This window comes from Pleurodeles waltl, chromosome 7 (genome assembly GCF_031143425.1).
Source record: "Pleurodeles waltl isolate 20211129_DDA chromosome 7, aPleWal1.hap1.20221129, whole genome shotgun sequence".
Classification (NCBI taxonomy): domain Eukaryota; kingdom Metazoa; phylum Chordata; class Amphibia; order Caudata; family Salamandridae; genus Pleurodeles; species Pleurodeles waltl.
In genome coordinates, this window is record NC_090446.1 from 543068534 (window position 1) to 543086167 (window position 17634).

At 44.9% G+C, this 17634-nt stretch overlaps 1 protein-coding gene across 1 annotated transcript in view; it reads right to left on the reverse strand.

Moving 5' to 3' along the window:
- Positions 1–2496: 2496 nt before the first annotated feature.
- Positions 2497–17634, reverse strand: part of LOC138304327 (zinc-binding protein A33-like) — a 234134-nt gene continuing 218996 nt past the window's right edge. The window contains exon 7 of the mRNA XM_069244283.1: positions 2497–4027. Coding sequence (XP_069100384.1) covers positions 3474–4027 — 554 coding nt within the window. The 3' untranslated portion in view covers positions 2497–3473. The remainder of the gene's footprint in view (positions 4028–17634) is intronic.

The following is a 17634-nucleotide window of genomic DNA, read 5'->3' on the forward strand; positions in this document are numbered from 1 at the left end:
GCCCAAGTTAAAGGTCTCCTAGCCTTGTCGTCAGGCTTGCAAGTGAAAAGTTTAAGAAACATACCGGGATACCTATCCACGTGTGCAGCGAATTTTGCAAGAGGTGTTTGTACGTCACCCATAAAATTAAGGTATGTCTCTACCATTGCCTTATTCCCCTATGCCTGCAGCTAAGGATGGCAGCAAAGTTGTTTTTTCACAGCTGACGCCTGCATGCATTCACCACCGAGTCTGATGATGGCATGGAGTTGTGGTATGACCCCTGCTCTGAAGGACTGTGACCGCAGAGGAAGTGAATGAACCCAGACATTTAGTTGGCAGCCATGTTACTATGAATGCTTGTGGTTTGGCTGAAACACCTAGGGGAATATTTATACCTGTTTTGCGCTGAATTGATTTTATTTTATTTTTTACACAAATTTTGTGCAAAACTAACTCCATATTTATACTTCGGTGCCAAATGTATGGAGTTAGTCATTTTTTGGACGTGGAAACCTACTAAAATCATGCACGGGAGGGAAGAGGGGTCAAAAAATGGTGCAAAGCTTTCTTTGCACCATTTTCTAATGCCTGGTCAGGGCAGCCGTTAGGGGACCTGAGACTATTTCCATGGTGGACCACAATGGAATAAGCCCACGGGTGCCTTCCCCAGGGACACCCACACCAGAGGGACAGCAGAGGATGGGAGACCCCATCCCAGGTAAGTACAGGTAAGTATTTTCATTTTTTTTAAGTGCCATTAGGGGCCCTGAAATGGGCCCCCCTACAGGGCACTGGGCGCAGTGGCCATGCCCAGGGGCCCTGGTCCCCTGTGCTGGCCATTGGAGTGGTGAGAATGACTCCTGTCTTCAGGAGTCATGTGGTATGGATGGTTTTGCATCAGAAAATGACTCTAGGCAGGTTAGAGTCATTTTTTTTACTCTAACCTGCCTAGAGTCATTTTTTGGTGCAAAACCCCCTTCTTCCATACAGTCAGCCCCATCCGACTAACGTCATTGTTTTTTTTAATGTTAGCTCAACCTTTGCACCGGCCTGCACCATTCCATAAATATGGTGCCTGGGTGGTGCACAGAAATGGTGCAAGCCGGTGCTAAACTTTTTGGTGCAAAACTGCGTTAGTGCAGTTTTGCACCAAAAAGTATAAATCAGGGCCCAAATACACAAATGTTTGCCCAATAATGCAGTAAAACTTAAATCATTCGGCTACATACTAGTCTAACTCTTAAGGTTGACAATTCGACTACTCTAGTGTCACACTCGTATTTAAATTAAAATGTGGCTGTTCCCTCCTATCCCTCATACCTCTTTGAACCAAGTTGTCTAGTTGATGTATTGGGCAAGGTTACTATGTAGCTATGGAAGTGCATTATTTTGCTAAGCATTTGTTGATAATTAAAGTATTTTACTTTTTTTGAGTTTTGAGATGTACATACAAAAAAGGGCTTTAGGTCTGCCTCCTTTACCTATTAGCTTTTTTAGCTAAGACACCTTAAGCAGTTGTCTTACAATATTGTTAATCAGATCCTGGATGAACCCACAGAAGTATTCTAGTCACAGCTTTTTTTCTCTCGGTTGCTTCGGTGTATGTTTCGGTCTTCACTGGAATACAGGTGAGACCACTTACATCTGAAAAGTACACTATGTCATCATGCATTTATTTCTTCATCTCATCCATGTACTGTATAGATAGAGACATCCTTCAATTGTTTGCTAAAAAGTTTTATGACATTATAATTCTTGTGCACCATTCCAGTATTAACTTTGCTTGAATTTTCTTCCCCACACCTACCTTCAACAGTAAGTCTGGGCTCCTCACCATATGTACCCCGACAGTTAAAACCTAAACAGGAGTATTCTTGGCATTCGGTGAGCAAACAGAAGTGTAGGGGCAACAGGAAATACTCTTTACAATCATTTCTCAGCTACTCAACTGTCATAGGCTCCAAAGAACTTGACTGCTACTTGGATGTAATAAGCGCACACACTACAAAATGAATCGCCTGTAGACATGGCTATCAAAAGTTGATTCTGACAACAGAAACTTAAGATTTGGCAATAGTGGGAAGGTCAAATAGTCATTGCAAGGACAACTATGATAAATCAGAGTGTTCGCTTAAGATATGTATGTGTTGTCTTGTCTTGGCTGCAGTGTCAACTATGTGCAAGTGACTGTTGCAATGCTAAGGGCTGAGGCGTTGGGCGCAGGTCCTAGACAGTAGACTATGATTCCCCATAGAGCCTATATGCTCTCAGGGGCCTTCGCATGAAGAATGTGGTGGAGGTGGTGGGGAAGCAAAAATACTGTTATTTGAAAATTAAGTGTATCATCAATAGCAAATTCCAAGTAAAACTATTTTTTCCTGTGTCCACTCATTTGGACATGGGTATTTTGTGGTATCTGATGAGGTGGGTCCCTATAAAGTAACGTTTACAACAGAAGTCTGAAAAATGTTAAAAAGGAAAAAGAAACTCACAAAGATCCTTAATACCTTGCAAGTGGTCAAACATTTATTGCGTAAGAGTCTACCACAAAACACAACTTAATTCAAACCAGAAACATTTCAGTTGCTACAAAATTGAGTTCCTCATTTTCAGCAGCAGAATTTATACATACTTTTCAAACATATGAACTTGGAATCACGTAGCTTTAGTGTACAACAGTTTCAAAACAATGAAAAGAGAAGAGGGAGGTGAAGCATATGTGGCAGTCTCCCAACGTCGCTCAATTTTCACAGAGTAGCTGCAAGACTCTGGCCTCCCTTGCATGGTTCCTTTACAGTGAAGTTCCTGATGAGGGACTTTGCTGGACGCTGTTAATCTCAACCAACAACAGACTGCACAAAGCACACTTCAGCAGCTGATGGAGCCTTTTTCTAAGGAAACAATCTAGAAGTGAGTGAAGCTACATTGCACGATCTGGTCTGCCTAGCGCTGGCAACCCATAACTGTATTAAGTTATTAACTCTAACAAAGAAAGAACAGTTTGAATTAGCAGATGGTTCTGCCCACACAGACCAGGGTATTATGCCTGGGAGTGGGTCCTCCAACTTTCAAGCAAGCCTCTAATGTATCACATGAAAACAGATTGGCTCTTCATGCACCTTTACCCAGACGTCATATGCTTGGGACAGTTTGTCATGAGTGTGGCATCTGTAAGGTATGAATTAATGGAGTTGATTTACCTCAGACAGCAAACGCTCGCCTTGAGAAGGATAGACTTTTTCGCCTGCCTCAGTCTCAGTTCGGTTAGTGAGGCACTGGTGCTGCAAACACAAATTAATGATGTAGAAAAAAAAAACTCAAAATATTTTTGGCATAAACGCCTAAGCCGAGGGGAAAAGTTAATAGCGGTGAAGCATGTAATGCAATTAATGGTCTTAACCAATTAAACAGAAAAGGGCGACCGATGCTTCCCACCTACCTCACTCCTGTGTTGTCTCCGTGGGTATACAGGCTAGTAATCCCTGCTCATACTAATGGCATATGATTAGAGCCTCGTGTTTTCCATTTGTAGCATCTACAGAGGGCTGGAAATAGGGAACTAGTTTTGTAAAAGGGAGGAATGAGAAGGTGTGCAGAAGGGACATGTCGCCAGCATTGAGGAATGAGATCTGTATTTTCTCAAAATCAACAAATATACCAATCTTCTGTGGTCTGCAAGTCAAAGAGAGAACTCTGGGTGGGTATTCTAAGGTTTCATAGGTCTTTCCTTCCTTCAGTTGTAAAGCATAATTCCTACCCAACTGCAGGGCTCCTAGGCCCTTTGACATGGGCTCTGGGACCACACCCAGAATCCATGCAGATGACTTTCCCACATCCACCTCCCAGTAGTGTTTGCCCGAGGTGAAGCCCTCAGCTCCCAGGACAGACACCTCTCTGGTGAAGCTCTTGAATGAGTAAAAACTTGACTGAGTTTGGCCAGTATGCTGACGTTGACAGTGGCATCTGTTTTGCACACTGGTTCTATCTTCTGACAGGACAAGATCATTATGGGCGGTTTCATGGTTCAGAGTCAGCAGTGAAGGAGCTAAAAAACAAAAATACGATATGAAATAAAGCAGCTTTATAATCAGTGTCTCTACATTTTCAATTAAAGTTGTGTTATTTTCCTAAACTACTATCCTACTCTGTAATGGCTGGATTAGTGTTTTCTCTAACATTTTAATTTAAAGCATAAAAATATGGATATTATTTGGTTGATTTGCACAGTAGGCTCTGAAATTTCAGAATGACTTTCACCTCCAGAAGTGATAGGGCGCGAAAGGTCACAATCTAAGGTCCATATTTACCAGGGCTATATCGTATTTCTGAAGCCATGCAAAGCCACTTTGCGTGGCTTTGAATGGGATCATAAATATGGAGTAAGGCAAAGCAGTGTAAATATCTATGTTGCCTTACTCTGCACTAGAGAGGTGTTCCATGGGTGCTGAGGTGGGCGTTCCCAAGCAACACCCCTGGATTATGACGCTTCCCATTATTTGCAAGACCATGTAAACCTGGGGATGTGCCAAAATCTTATGCGGCCCCAGGGGATATCACCATTTATCCTAGTTGTTTCCTCTTTCTGTGTGTTACATTCTGCACCATATATAGAAAAAGGCAAAAGCCTCCCAGAATTATTGTTGTGCAGGAAAGTATCCCTTCCTGCACAAAAACAATCTTGCATGCAACGCAGACACCCTCACACTAGGCAGCCAAAAGGGCGCCATTGCAGGGGGAAAGGACAGAAATGTGCAGTATGTCATAGATGCACTGCATTCCTGCCCTTTTCCTTTGACACAAGACAGTGCAGCATTGCCCTGCGCCAAAAACCCATAAATCTGGGCCTAAGTAAATTGTTGTCCCTTTAAAGCAGTTTACAATCACAAAAAAGTGCTAGACTTGTTGCACCCAATTCACGTTCCATTAGATAGTTCTGTCTTGTAAACGTTTTCTGATAGAGACTCCTAACCGCAGACTCCTCACCTTACAATAGTCCCCAGGCGTCAGACTGGATCCCGAAAATCTTGAGCAGTACCTTTGCACGCCAGTCGGTGGCATCGCTCAACTAAAATCGACTGCATAGGAAGTGATGCTGCAGTGCCTATATAGCTGCCATCCTGGTGCACTGTTATCAGTTCTTTTCATTCCACGCCAATCCTGAGAGCTACTTCAGTCATTTTTATACCATCTTTTGGGGTCTTTTGTCAACATTTTTGAGCTTTGCTCCCAGCGTGCTAGGGCATTATGTCCCCTGCAAAACCTTCAGGTTTCAAGTCCAGTGGGGACTGCCACAGGCAGATGCGTGTCTCTGTTCCCCTCTTGGTTTGTCTCTGGTGCCTGGGGTTGCATTGAGGCGATTTGCAAGTCGGTGATGAAACTCTCGGGCTGTTCCCACGTTTTATAGTCTTTTGTCTTGTAAACCTCTTCACTGAAGTCTGTTAAGTCCAAAAAACACAAGAAAAAGAAGACCAAGCACTTTTCGGCTTTAGCTTTTTAACATTGTGCTTCTAGGCCCCACTTTCACACTCCACTTGCGGAGCCAGAGTCGGGTCCCACTCTACGCTACCCCAAGTTTCCCTGCATCAGAGTGACATCTTCCTAACTCAAAGAACTTAATAATGCCATGCACATCATCTTTGGCCAAAGCCAATAAGTGCCCTTGTTGGGTTACCATCAGTGGGTTAGTCCCTGACAACAGATGACCCCTCCGGATCTGCTCCCGTATGAGGGCCGATGCTGCTTCAGATGCCTCCATCCCTTCAGGGGCAGCTTGATGAGACAATTAGCATCCCCAATGCCGACCCGGCGCTCCTCAATGTCAATACCTGTGCCATCCAGGCTTCAACATCCCCTGGACCTTTCTCCCCTTGAGCCCTACCTTCCTTACGAGGGAGATGAGGAAGAGGTGTATGGACCCCTGGAGGATCCTGATGAAAACAAGTGGTATGAGGAGCTGGGTGATGCTACTGAGAGACTCCCTCCACCCCCCAAAAAACTAGTATGATTTCCCCTATGGGCCAGATTTTAAAGGAAGGCACATCCAATGTCACCATGATGTGCAGAGCAACAATGGCTGTCTGTATCCAGCTGCCGGCCGTCAAGGTCAAGACCAATGTCTTGACGTAGGTACTTCAGACTGGGGCGGGCACGTCTGACCCATGCTTCCCTTTAATGAAGCCCTCACCGCATTGCTCTTGGGGGCCTGAGCAAAACCTCGCACAGGAGCTCCTGTGCACCAGATGATTGCCCATCTTCTCCATCTTGCCCCAAGAGACCCAGTCTTCCTCTCCCAGCAACCCTCCCTTGACAGCATGGTGGTGCAGGCCTCAACAGAGACCACACCACCAGATCGGGAATCCAAGCGACTGGACACATTGAGGAAGCGCATCTTTTCTTCCACCAGCCTTGCTTTGTGGCTGCTGAACACTGCATGCCTCTTGGGCTGATGCTCTCATGCATTGTAGGATTCGGTTGCACAGCTGCTTCCTATTCTGCCAGAGGAAGGCCTCACCGGCTAGGCTTTGGTGGACTGCAGGGATGCAGCAACATTTGTCATCTGGTGGAGAGTGGAAATCACAGACTCCCTAGATAGAGCCTTGGCTTCTACGTTGTTGCTGCGTCTCCATGCCTGGTTACAGTCTACTGGGTTCTCAGTGGATGTTCAGTCTTCACTGATTGACCTGCACTTCGATAGCTCCTGCCTATTTTGCGACAAGGCCGAGGTGGTGCTACAGCACTTTCACAAAAGCAGGGTCACTGCTAGATCCCTCTGCCTCTCCCTATTGACCTGGCCACAACAGCAATCTTTCAACCCCTACCACAGATGTGGAAGGGGAAACTTTGGGTGACCGTAGTTTCACCTATATCCACTCCAACAGCCTGCCCACTCCTTTCAAGGACAGGCCATGGAGCCTGAAAAGGATGCAGGAGCCAGTCCCAGCATGCTGCCCAGTCCCCCAACCCTCCAGCTGCTGCAGCCTCCAATTCCATCTAGCGTACTTTTCATTCACTAAAGCCATCCTACTTGCAGCAGAATCAGGCACCACCTGCTCCAGTAGTCAGCAGTTACATCAGAGAAGTTGGTGCTTCAGATCGTGAAGACCGGGTACGCCCTGCTATTTGTGCAAATACCTCAGCCTCTCTCACCATCCCAAGAATGGCTTGATGGAGGACCATCTCTCCTTACTCCATCAGGAACTGCAAGCTCTTTTGGCCAAAGGAGCGATTAAGAGGGTGCTTGCGCCAGATGTAAGGCGTGGTTGTTAGTCCTGCTATTTTCTGGTGCTGAAAAAGGGCAGAGACCTCAAAACTTTACAAGATCTGCACTCTCCCAACACCTTCCTGAAAAGAGAGAAATTAAAAAAGCTCATGTTGGCTCATGTTCTGTCAGCCTTGGATCCTGGACACTGGATGGTAGCAATGGTCCTGCAGGATGTGTATTTCCACATCCCCTATCCTGCTGACCACAAGTGCTGTTCACTGTGAGCCACAAACATTTCCAGTTCACTCTTCTCTCTTTTGGTCTCACCAGTGCCCCTCAAGATTTCACAAAAGTGTTGTTGGTGATTGCAGCATCTGCATTTGTGGAGGTTAGGCGTTCCAGTCTTCCCCTACCTCGATAACTGGCTGCTGAAGGTGGGCTCCGCCAGGCAGTCATTGCCCAACTCCAGACTACGGGGAACGTTCTGCTTTCACTGGGGTTCACTATCATCGTGCCAAAGTCACGCCTGACTCCCTCTCAGACACTCCCTTTCATCAGAACCATTCTGGATACAGTGCAGTTGTGCACCTATCATCCTGATAGGTGAGTCTAGGATATTCAGGCTAAGATTCTGATGTTTCAGCCTCTAACCTAGAATTGAGTGAGAATGATTGAGGCTGCTGGGTCTCATGGCCTCCTGCTTCCTGCTGGTACAACATGCTCGATGGAATATGCAGGCTCTGCAGTGGAACCTGAAGCTTCAGTGGGTGCAGCATCAGGGGAATATTTCCACCTGTTCCAAATATCAGAGAGAACTACAAAAGGTCTGCAGGGTGGCTGATGCACTGTGATTGGGCCAGTGGCAGACCTCATTCCCTTCCCCACCCAGAGCTCACAGTGGTGACAGACGTGTCACTCCTTGGTTGGAACGGCCATCTGGGAGAGGTGGAGATCAGAGGACTCTGGTCTTCAGCAGAATCGTAGCTCCACAACAATATGTTGGAGCTATCTTGGCCTTGAAAGCCTTCCTTCCATCCAGCAAGTGAAGGCTGGGTCAGGGGTTCACAGACATCATCATCGCCATGTGGTACTGCAACAAACAGTGCAGTGTGGGGTTGTGGACCTTATCCCTGGAGACTCTGTACTTTTTGACATAGCTGGAGCATCAAGAAATTTTTCTGGCTGGATCTCTGAACGCCAGGGCATACAAACTCAGCCGTCAATGCTTCATGGATCATGAATGGCGTCTACATATGGGGGTGGTGCACGGTCTCTTCTGAGAACGGGGAGAACCTGGCTTGGTCTAGTCGTCAACCTATGAGAATGCTCATTGTCAGCACTTTTGTGCACTGGATTTTCCGAAGCGGCTCTTGCTCCAAAATGCGTTCTACCATGAATGGTACTTGGGACTCCTGCACGCCTTTCTAGCGATACCTCTCATGACCCCGTTTCTGAAAATCAGGACCTACAGGGCCCAAGTGATCCTCGTGGCTCAACATTGGCACAGACAGTGTGGTATCCAGAACTCCTCCGCACATGCATCTGTCTTCCGCTCAGGCTTCCCCTTTTGGAGGATCTCCTGTCACAGCAGCAGGGCAGGGTCCTACATTGGAACCTGTGCACGCTCAACCTTCCTGTATTAAGAATGAGTGGGGACAGTCAAGAGTTTTAGATCGCCCTCCCAAAGTTTGTGATGTCATATTGAAAGCCAGCTGTCTCTCCACTAAAACTCTCTACTCCTTCCATTGGGATAAGTTTGTGGCTTTGTGTTCCTCTTGCCATGTGTACCTCCTTTCTGCCCCTCTTGTAGCTGCTGGATCGACCAATCCTGTTTAAGTCACCCATCGTGACTCGGTTTTTCAAAGGTTTATAACATTTATACTCCTGCCTACTCCTTTGTGAAGCCACAAGGGGATCTTAATTGGGTCCTTACTTTTCTAATGTGTTCTCCCTTTGAGACCCTGCATAGCTGTTCTTTGCACCTTTTGACCATCAAAACGGTGTTCCTGGTGGCCATTACACTGGCCAGGAGGTGAGGGAGTTTCAGGCTCTGTCAGTCAGCTCTCCATAAACTAACTTCTTTACTGACAAACTGGACCTTCGGACACATGCCTCTTTCTTTTTGAAGGAGGTCATGCCCTTCTAAATTGACCACTGCATAACTCTGCCTGCCTTCTATGCTCCACCTCATCCATCCAAGGAGAAGGACAGACTTCATCATTTGGACACTTAAAGAGCTCTGTTATTCTATATTGATTGCGGGTTCACTGGAGTGAAGAAGGGAAGGCTGTGCAGAAAGGAACCATCACCACATGAACAGTACTCTGCCTAAACATCTGCTACACACTGGTGAAGAAGCAACTAGCTGAGGGTCTGTGTCTCACTCCACCAAGTCCAAAGCCATCACAGCTGCATTAGCACAAGGGGAACTGTCCTGGACATTTCACAAGCTGCAATGTGGATATCCCTCCATATGTTCATACAGCACTACTGCTTGAACAGTCTGGTCTCCCATAAGGGGCATTTCGCCTGTGCAGTCCTTCAGGACATTTTGGTCTAACCCAGTTCGCAGACCCACCTCCTAAAGTGATATTGCTTGGGTATCTATTCCCTAGGTGAGGAATCTGCAGTTGGAAGTCTCCATTAGAAGAACAAGTTACTTACCTTCTTAAACATACTATTTTCATAGAGACTCATTCTAACCCCAGATTCCTTACCGACCCCTCCCACCATCCCCACTTTGCGAACATAGCTCTTGACTCAAAAGATCCATTTAATCATGGGATGCTGATCAAAAAGTAACATTGGGTTTTTATATGGCTCTGCATTTTTAGTGTGGAACTAGACACGAAAAAACCCAGATATTAGTGTGCTCGTGTGGCACCTATATAGGCCCCACAAAGTCACTTCCAGCACTACTTACGCCAAACTAAACAATGCCACCTAAAGGAATGCAGATGTACTGCTCACGATTTTCCAGATCCAATCTGATGCCTGGGAAATATCCTGAGGTGAGGAATCTATAGTTAGATTCTCTACCAGAAATGCATTACTGAAGGTAAGTAACTTGTTCATTATTGCGGTGAACGAAGCAGGACAAGTTGCTTCTCCAACATGGTAACCCTTATTGAATGCATGAAAACAGTATTACTTTGTCTGTGAGCATGCACCCCGAAAAGGTTTACAGGAGAAAAAATTATGTTTTAAAAAGTTATGTATTAGAGGTGGGAACTGTCTTGGCAGTTAATGTTGACATAGCACTCCATGCAAAAAATGACTTTTTTTGCATTGCTAGCAGCCATGCACCCTTCTTTTCCTGACCAATTTGCACCAAAATGTGGTCAAGTATACACATGAAATACCAGTAGGGAATTTTGAACCCCCCAACATCTCCCCCACCCCCCAAAAAAATGATCAACAAAACTTGAAAGCATGTAGAGCAAGGGATCACTGATTATCATTTTTGTTTGCTGAATAATAGGTAAGAGGGCTCATTACGGATTTCTTGTTTGCTGAATACCATTTAGAAAACATTAAAAAAAAATAATGTTGCACTTCAATAGGCATTTATATTTTTCTTACAAACTGGCAGTAGCCACTCTGTAGTTATAACTGAGTTACCAGAGAGAGGAATTTCTTGTATTTTGGTCCATATATACCTGTGCCACACCACCCTACACAATTACAGTATACGCAATTGCACTGCAAGCCACTACATTGTATGCATGTCCACTCCTTGCCACCCCAGTCTACGTCACTCCACTGTATGCTACTCTATCGGACTCTACTTCACTATATGCTACTTCCAGTCGTGGATCACCGCGCCTAAAAGGGGCAGGCAGGTGCAGCATGACTAAGATGAAGCGGGGGCAGGGGGAGGTGGGAGTGGGGGGGGGGGAATACTTGAATTTTTTTTTTTTTAAATCAAAGAAAACTTACCTTAACTCGCCACCCGCGCTGCTCCTCTATCGCAGGCTGCAGGGACAGGCTTCCAGCCTGCCCTGCACCAATCCAGATGCTGCTCAGAGCAGACTGGGAGCCTGTGCAGGCTCTCTACAGCCTGGAAACTCAGCACTCTCCCTCAGTGCAAGTCACCCCTGTGGCCCTGCCTCTTTCAGAACAAAAGGTTTGGTTTTTCTGGAATAATTTAATTATTTTATTTATCAAAATTCACTCTGTTCTAAATTGGTTTGGGATTTTAATATTTATTTATTTTACTTTCTACTGTTTGGGTGCTGCATAAGTACTTTACACTTCGGTAGCTTTGCGCAAACCAGTCGGATGTAACTTAGAGGCAGAGGGTTAAGCACAGGTTAATTTAGTGACTTTGTAGTTCACTCGGACAAGGATTGTGGTTGTTGCCCGAGTGGGGCTTCCATCCCCGTAACCAATAACCTAATTTCTTACATAAACCATTTAGAGGCCATTATAAATTTAGTCACAAATTGCCACCCAGCTTTGACACGCCAATACTTTCTTCTAAAAAGCCATGAAGTATTTCAGTAAGTACTTTGTTATGCTGCCCATTTTATCGTCCTTGTATTTTTCTTGTGTAGTTACTTAATCACGCCATTTTTTAAATTTCATAAGAGCCATAACATGAGCTCTTTTTGGCAAATTCTAATACTTTGTTACATTACACAAGTACTTTTTTTGTACCACACATATACTTTCACTGAAAAAACACACAGTTACAAATTGTGTTATGGTTAACGCTTAATAAACTAAACAAACCAGAATTCATCAGTTTAACTCAGACCACCTCCTTGGTTGCATATACCAGTGGTTCCCAACCTGTGGTCTGGGGACCCCTGGGGGTCCGCGAAACCTTCTCAGGGGGTCCGTGAGAGCCTAGAAAATTCAAAAATATTAACAAATATTGACAAATTAGGTCCCCAGCTTCCAGTAATGACTCAGACGGGGGTCCCCGGATTCCCACGATGATTCAGTGGGGGTCCCTGGTTTCCATTAATGTTAAAGTTGGGGTCCAAAGAAATCAAAAAGTTGGGAACTACTGGCATATACCATCACTCATAAATTCATTGATGACAATTTATAATATCACTTCTTTTGTATTCAGTGTTTTTAAAAACATTTTTTCAGTCTTTTGTTTTGAGTTTTATCTCATTTCCTATGTTTTTTGCTTTTGATTTTGGTGCTTTTGCCAATGTATAGGTTTTTTCTAAAACCTTATTTTGAGTTTTAATCAACCATACATAAAAAAATATATGGCACGATTCGCTGGTTTGATACACACCGAACAGATTCATAAAGTGAGTGAAAAACCAATAGAGTTACAAGAATGCTGGCACAAACATGCTTTGTTACATCTCGCATTCTTTATTCTTTATTTGTTACAACGCATGGTCATCATGCCTCCCCAGGGAGAGTAAATACACTGTCTCTCCTCCCTGCTGGGCATCGGAGCAGACAAAGGTATTCTTTCGAGACTGCATAACTCATTGAACAATACGTTCATGAAGCAGTTGTAACATTCGTCACCGGCCACTAGGAGTCCCCTTACCAGGCTGCTGACCCGTCCTCCCCCACTCGAGTCACCGTCACATCACTATGCCACTGCCAAAAAAGCCTGACAGGGCCCCCATATATCTTTCCGACAGCTGCAGTCTGGCTGCAAATTACGATAACTATCTGACCGTGCATCACAATAAGCCATGTCCATATGCCAGTTCTTAAGTGTCGGAAGCGGCACCCGAGCTCAGCGCAGTGCTATTCCATGCCTCGCAAGCAACAGTTTAATGGCCACCAGCCACCTGGAAGTCATCGGGACCTTTGTCATATCCCAGCATTGCTAATGAGGAGGTTAACTCAATGTACTCACCAGTAATCTTCCTAAGCTAATCCAGCAGTGCCTGCCAAATGTTTGGGCAAAACCCAACCACGTGGGCAAATCATGCCTCTCCCTAGCCACATCGGAGGCAAAACGAATTGTCATGTAAAGCATGCTGAAACAGGCGAGCCAGTGTATGATACACTCTGTTGACATATTTTAAATGTAGTAACCTATGCCGGCTATACAGTGAAAAACACTTCACGACTGAGCAGCAATAGGTCCACTGCTGTGTAATTCTCAGAAGGTTCTATTCCTCGTGCTCACAATGGGGGATTCTAGCGTGTGAGCGCGAGGACGCGACTGGCGGAGAGAAAACGGAGTGGGGAAGACTTGGCGGTTACGCTGCCTCCTCCCGGTCCTTCATTAGAAATAAACTTGTGTTTTTCACTCACCAGACTGGCTCCAGTTCATTTCACTGACGACGAGGATCTGCCAGGGAGGAGAGACAGCAGTGTCCTCGAAGATGCAGCAGAACACCACGCAGCAAGGCGCATCGAGGCTGGTGGCGGACACGGCTTAAGAAATTAACGGCTCCTGGCACCAATTTCGTTTGGGTGAAAGCAGCAACTTCGTTCCAGCGGTAATGAAGTAAATCCTTTTAAAATTGCTATCCGCAAGGATTGCCGTGCCGTTGCCTAGCAACAAGGGAAGCCAAACTTGAAAATCTTAATTGGAGACCCTGTGGAGTGGCGAACTGTGGTCAGTTGCTACGCAAAAGGAGACGCCTTTGAATTAATATCAATGCCGAGCTAGTGTATAGTGTTACCTAGCAACAGTTCTTGCTTAATCTTTGTGGGTTGTGGATCTAGACTGTGTTACGTAGCAACTGGCAATGTTATTGGAAGACAAAGACATTCATGCACAGTTACATTTAAATTCAGACACAGTTACTTGGATGCTGCTGTTTTTTATTTATTTATAAAAAATAAAAATAAAAATAATATGGAAGGATTTACGGCACCAAGTTTTTTCTTGAACACCCCTGGAGAACCAGTCATACCATGGGAGGACTGGAAAGAGGGCTTCGAAGCATATGTCTTAGCTGTGGGTGGTGATATATTCACGGCATCCAGAAAATTGGCTATGTTGAAGCACTGTTTAGGAGCTGAAGGTAGACACATTTTGAAACATTTACCATACCCATAAGGGGAAGAAGACCAAAATGAGGATGAGTACGAGGTTGCCATGGAACAGTTGAACGCCAACTTTGGAAAGAAAAAGAATTTCGTTGTGGAGCGTTTTAAGTTTTTAAAAAGGAGCCAATTGCCGGGAGAATCTGTTGAGGGTTATGTGGCAAGTTTAAGAATTCTGGCAGCTACATGCAATGATGGTCATTTTCAGGGTGAAATGCTGAGAGACGAACTCGTCTTGAAAGTTAATGACAAGTTCAAGAGAAGTTGTTGAATACAGAGGATCTGACACTACAGAAAGCCATCAACTTTATTAAAAGAATTGAGATAACTAATGAGGGTTTAAAAGAATTATCTACCGTGCCTGGCGCTGTGAGCACGGTCAACTCAGAAGGTTCTAAGTTTAAGAAGGGGGCCCAAATTGGGACATCTTTGAAAATGGATGGAAGAAAATATGTTATATGTTATAAATGTGGGTTTAAGGAGCACATTGCGACTCATGTATGCTGTCCTACGACTGGACAAGTGTGCCAGAAGTGCAAATCCAAGGGACATTTTGTGAGAGTATGCAAGGGGAAGCAAATGAGTTTAAGGAGGGGTAGGGGAACAATCAATTTAGTGGGAAGTGATAGTGAGGATATGGATGCAAAACAATTTATTTTGCAAGTGGTGAATGTAGGTAGTGTGAGCTCCAGTGGTCCGCACTGTTTAGTTAAAATTGATGGGGTAGATGTACTTGTGGCGGCTGACCCAGGAGCAAGATATACCTTGATTGGGAAAGAAAACATGTCCAGACTTCGACACATGATATCAAACCACTGATATGCGATTGCTGGCTTATGGTAACACACCTATTGAGCTTGTGGGGTATATGGAAGCTTCACTAGAGTTCCAAGGTACAGCTATTATGTCTAAGGTATATTTTGTTGAGGAGGGCACCAATTTATTGGGTTGGCCGCAACAAAAAGACATGGGCATAATTCTTGACCCTAATCACCCGGATCAAGTGTTAGGGTCAATGTCTAATGTGCACATAGGCCAAGGAGCCAACTTTGTAGAGGAATTTCCGCAGGTGTTCAGTAATAAATTAGGAAAATTAAAGAGTTTTATGCACAAGATTGTTTTGAAGCAAGATGCCGTGCCTAAGGCGCATAACCCGCGTCCTGTTCCTATTGCAATGAGGGAACAATTACGACAGGAGTTAGCTAAGTTGACTGAGCAAGATGTGATAGAAGAAATCGAAGTGTCAGAATGGTTGGCGCCGGTCGTGATCGCTAAGAAGGCCAACTGAGACATGCGTTTATGTGTGGATCTGCGTGATTTGAATGCTGCTATATGGGTGGATAGACATCCCCTACCCAATATTGGTGATATGTTATCCACGGTAAAGGGGGCGAGTGTGTTTTCTACTTTAGTATTATCATCTGCATATCACCAGATTGAGTTACATCCTGAGTCACGAGTGTTAACTTCTTTCATTACTCCAGAGGGGGCATACAGATTCAAACGCATGCCTTTCGGTTTGGCATCAGCGCCATCGGTGTTTCAACGTGCGATGCCTCATTTATTAAAAGATATCTCCTGCGTTACATATTTCCAGGATGATATCTTGGTGTTTGGTGGAGACCAGAAGGAGCATGATGATGCTATGAGGAAAGTTTTGAGTGTGCTGAGGGAGAATGGTCTGACGATCAAATTGGATAAGTGTAGATTGAGCGTGCCTGAGGTGGATTATTTGGGCCATTCTATAAAACAAAGATGGGATTTCCCCTAAACATAATTTGGCAGAGGCAATAGAAAGCGCGCCTTCTCCAGCCAGCAAAGATCAATTGAGATCATTTTTGGGCCTGGCTGAGTATTACTCGAAGTTTATTCCCAAACTTGCGGACAAGACTGTAAACATGAGAAAGCTGTTGTGCATGAGGAGCAATTTGTGTGGAGCGATGGGTGTGAAAAAGAATTTTGTTTGTTGAAGAAACAAATTGCCTCGTCTCCAGCTCTTAAACCGTTTGACACCAGGGATGAGATCATCATTAATACGGACGCCAGTTCAGTGGGGCTTGGTGCCGTGTTGATGCAAAGAAGAGGGGGAAAGGATGTGACAATTGCATATGCTTCCAGACCGTTAAGTTCAGCAGAAGTGAACTATTCCACCATCGAAAAGGAGGCATTGGCATGTTGGTGGGGTGTAGATCATTTTCACAAGTTTGTATGGGGTTTGAAGCTTGTGATTCGAACTGATCACCGTCCCTTAACTGAGGTGTTTTCGACTAAGGGGGCGGGTAGAGCCTCGCCTAGAATAGCTCAATGGGGGGCTAGAATGTTGGAATACAACTACGATTTGGTGTATTTTCCAGGGAAAAAGAATGTGTTGGCTGATTGTCTGTCCAGGCTTCCTGTGCAGTCAGTTCGTGGGGGGTTGTGCGAGCCTGAACCTGATGAACTCATAGCACTTGTAAGTGAAGATGTAGGAAGGGTGACAGAAGGGAGAGTTTCACATGAAGAATGGGTGTCGGAGGTTCAAAAAGGTGTTGTGTTGCAAGAGGTCATGGGTTATTGCAGTCAAGGGTGGCCAAATAGAGGTGGTGCTTCTTGCAATGGCACCACAGAAGCTTCCGTCAAATTGGTACAGAGTTGTGCATGGTGGATGGAGTGTTGTTCAGGGGTGAGCTTTTGGTGGTTCCTTCTGTGTTACGGGAACGGGTGTTGGAATTGGCTCATGAGGGTCATCTTGGAATGAGCGCAACTAAAAGGCGCGTCAGATCAGAGTATTGGTGGCCAGGGTTGGACAGGGATGTGGAACATCATGTGAGGGAATGCGTGTTATGTGCGTGGAGCGGCAAATCTCAAAAGGTTGTTAAAAATGATCTTGTTGCGTCTGACAAATCGGATGGGCCGTGGAAGAAAATAACCATTGATATAATGGGTCCGTTTAATGTATTGGGAAGTGTTCCCAAATATGCTTTGGTGGTTGTTGACTATTTTTCCAGATGGCCTGTCGTGAGATTTGTGGAGAATGTCAACACTGAGTGTTGTGGAGTTCCTGGTGGACTTATTTGATTCAGAAGAGGTTCCTGAAACGATAGTTTCTGACAATGGTGCGCAATTCGTATCTAATTTTATGAAGGAGTTTTTATGCAAATATGACATAGAGCACATCAGGGCATCAGTTTATTATCCTCAAAGTAATGGATTGGTGGAGAGGTAGAACATGACGTTGAAGGAGGGGCTGCAATTAGCGATATATAATGGTGTAAATTGGCGGAATGCAGTGAAGGATTTAGTTTGGTCTTACCGTACAACTCCCCATAGTATGACTGGGAAGACACCTTTCGAGGTCATGAGGAGTAGAAAACCTAGGTCATTGTTGTCAAAAGGTGTGGAGAGTAAAAAAAATTTATATGGGTGAAGTTGGAATGCCAGGTGATTAAGGTTGGCGATTGGGTGCGAGTGGTAAAAGGTGCATG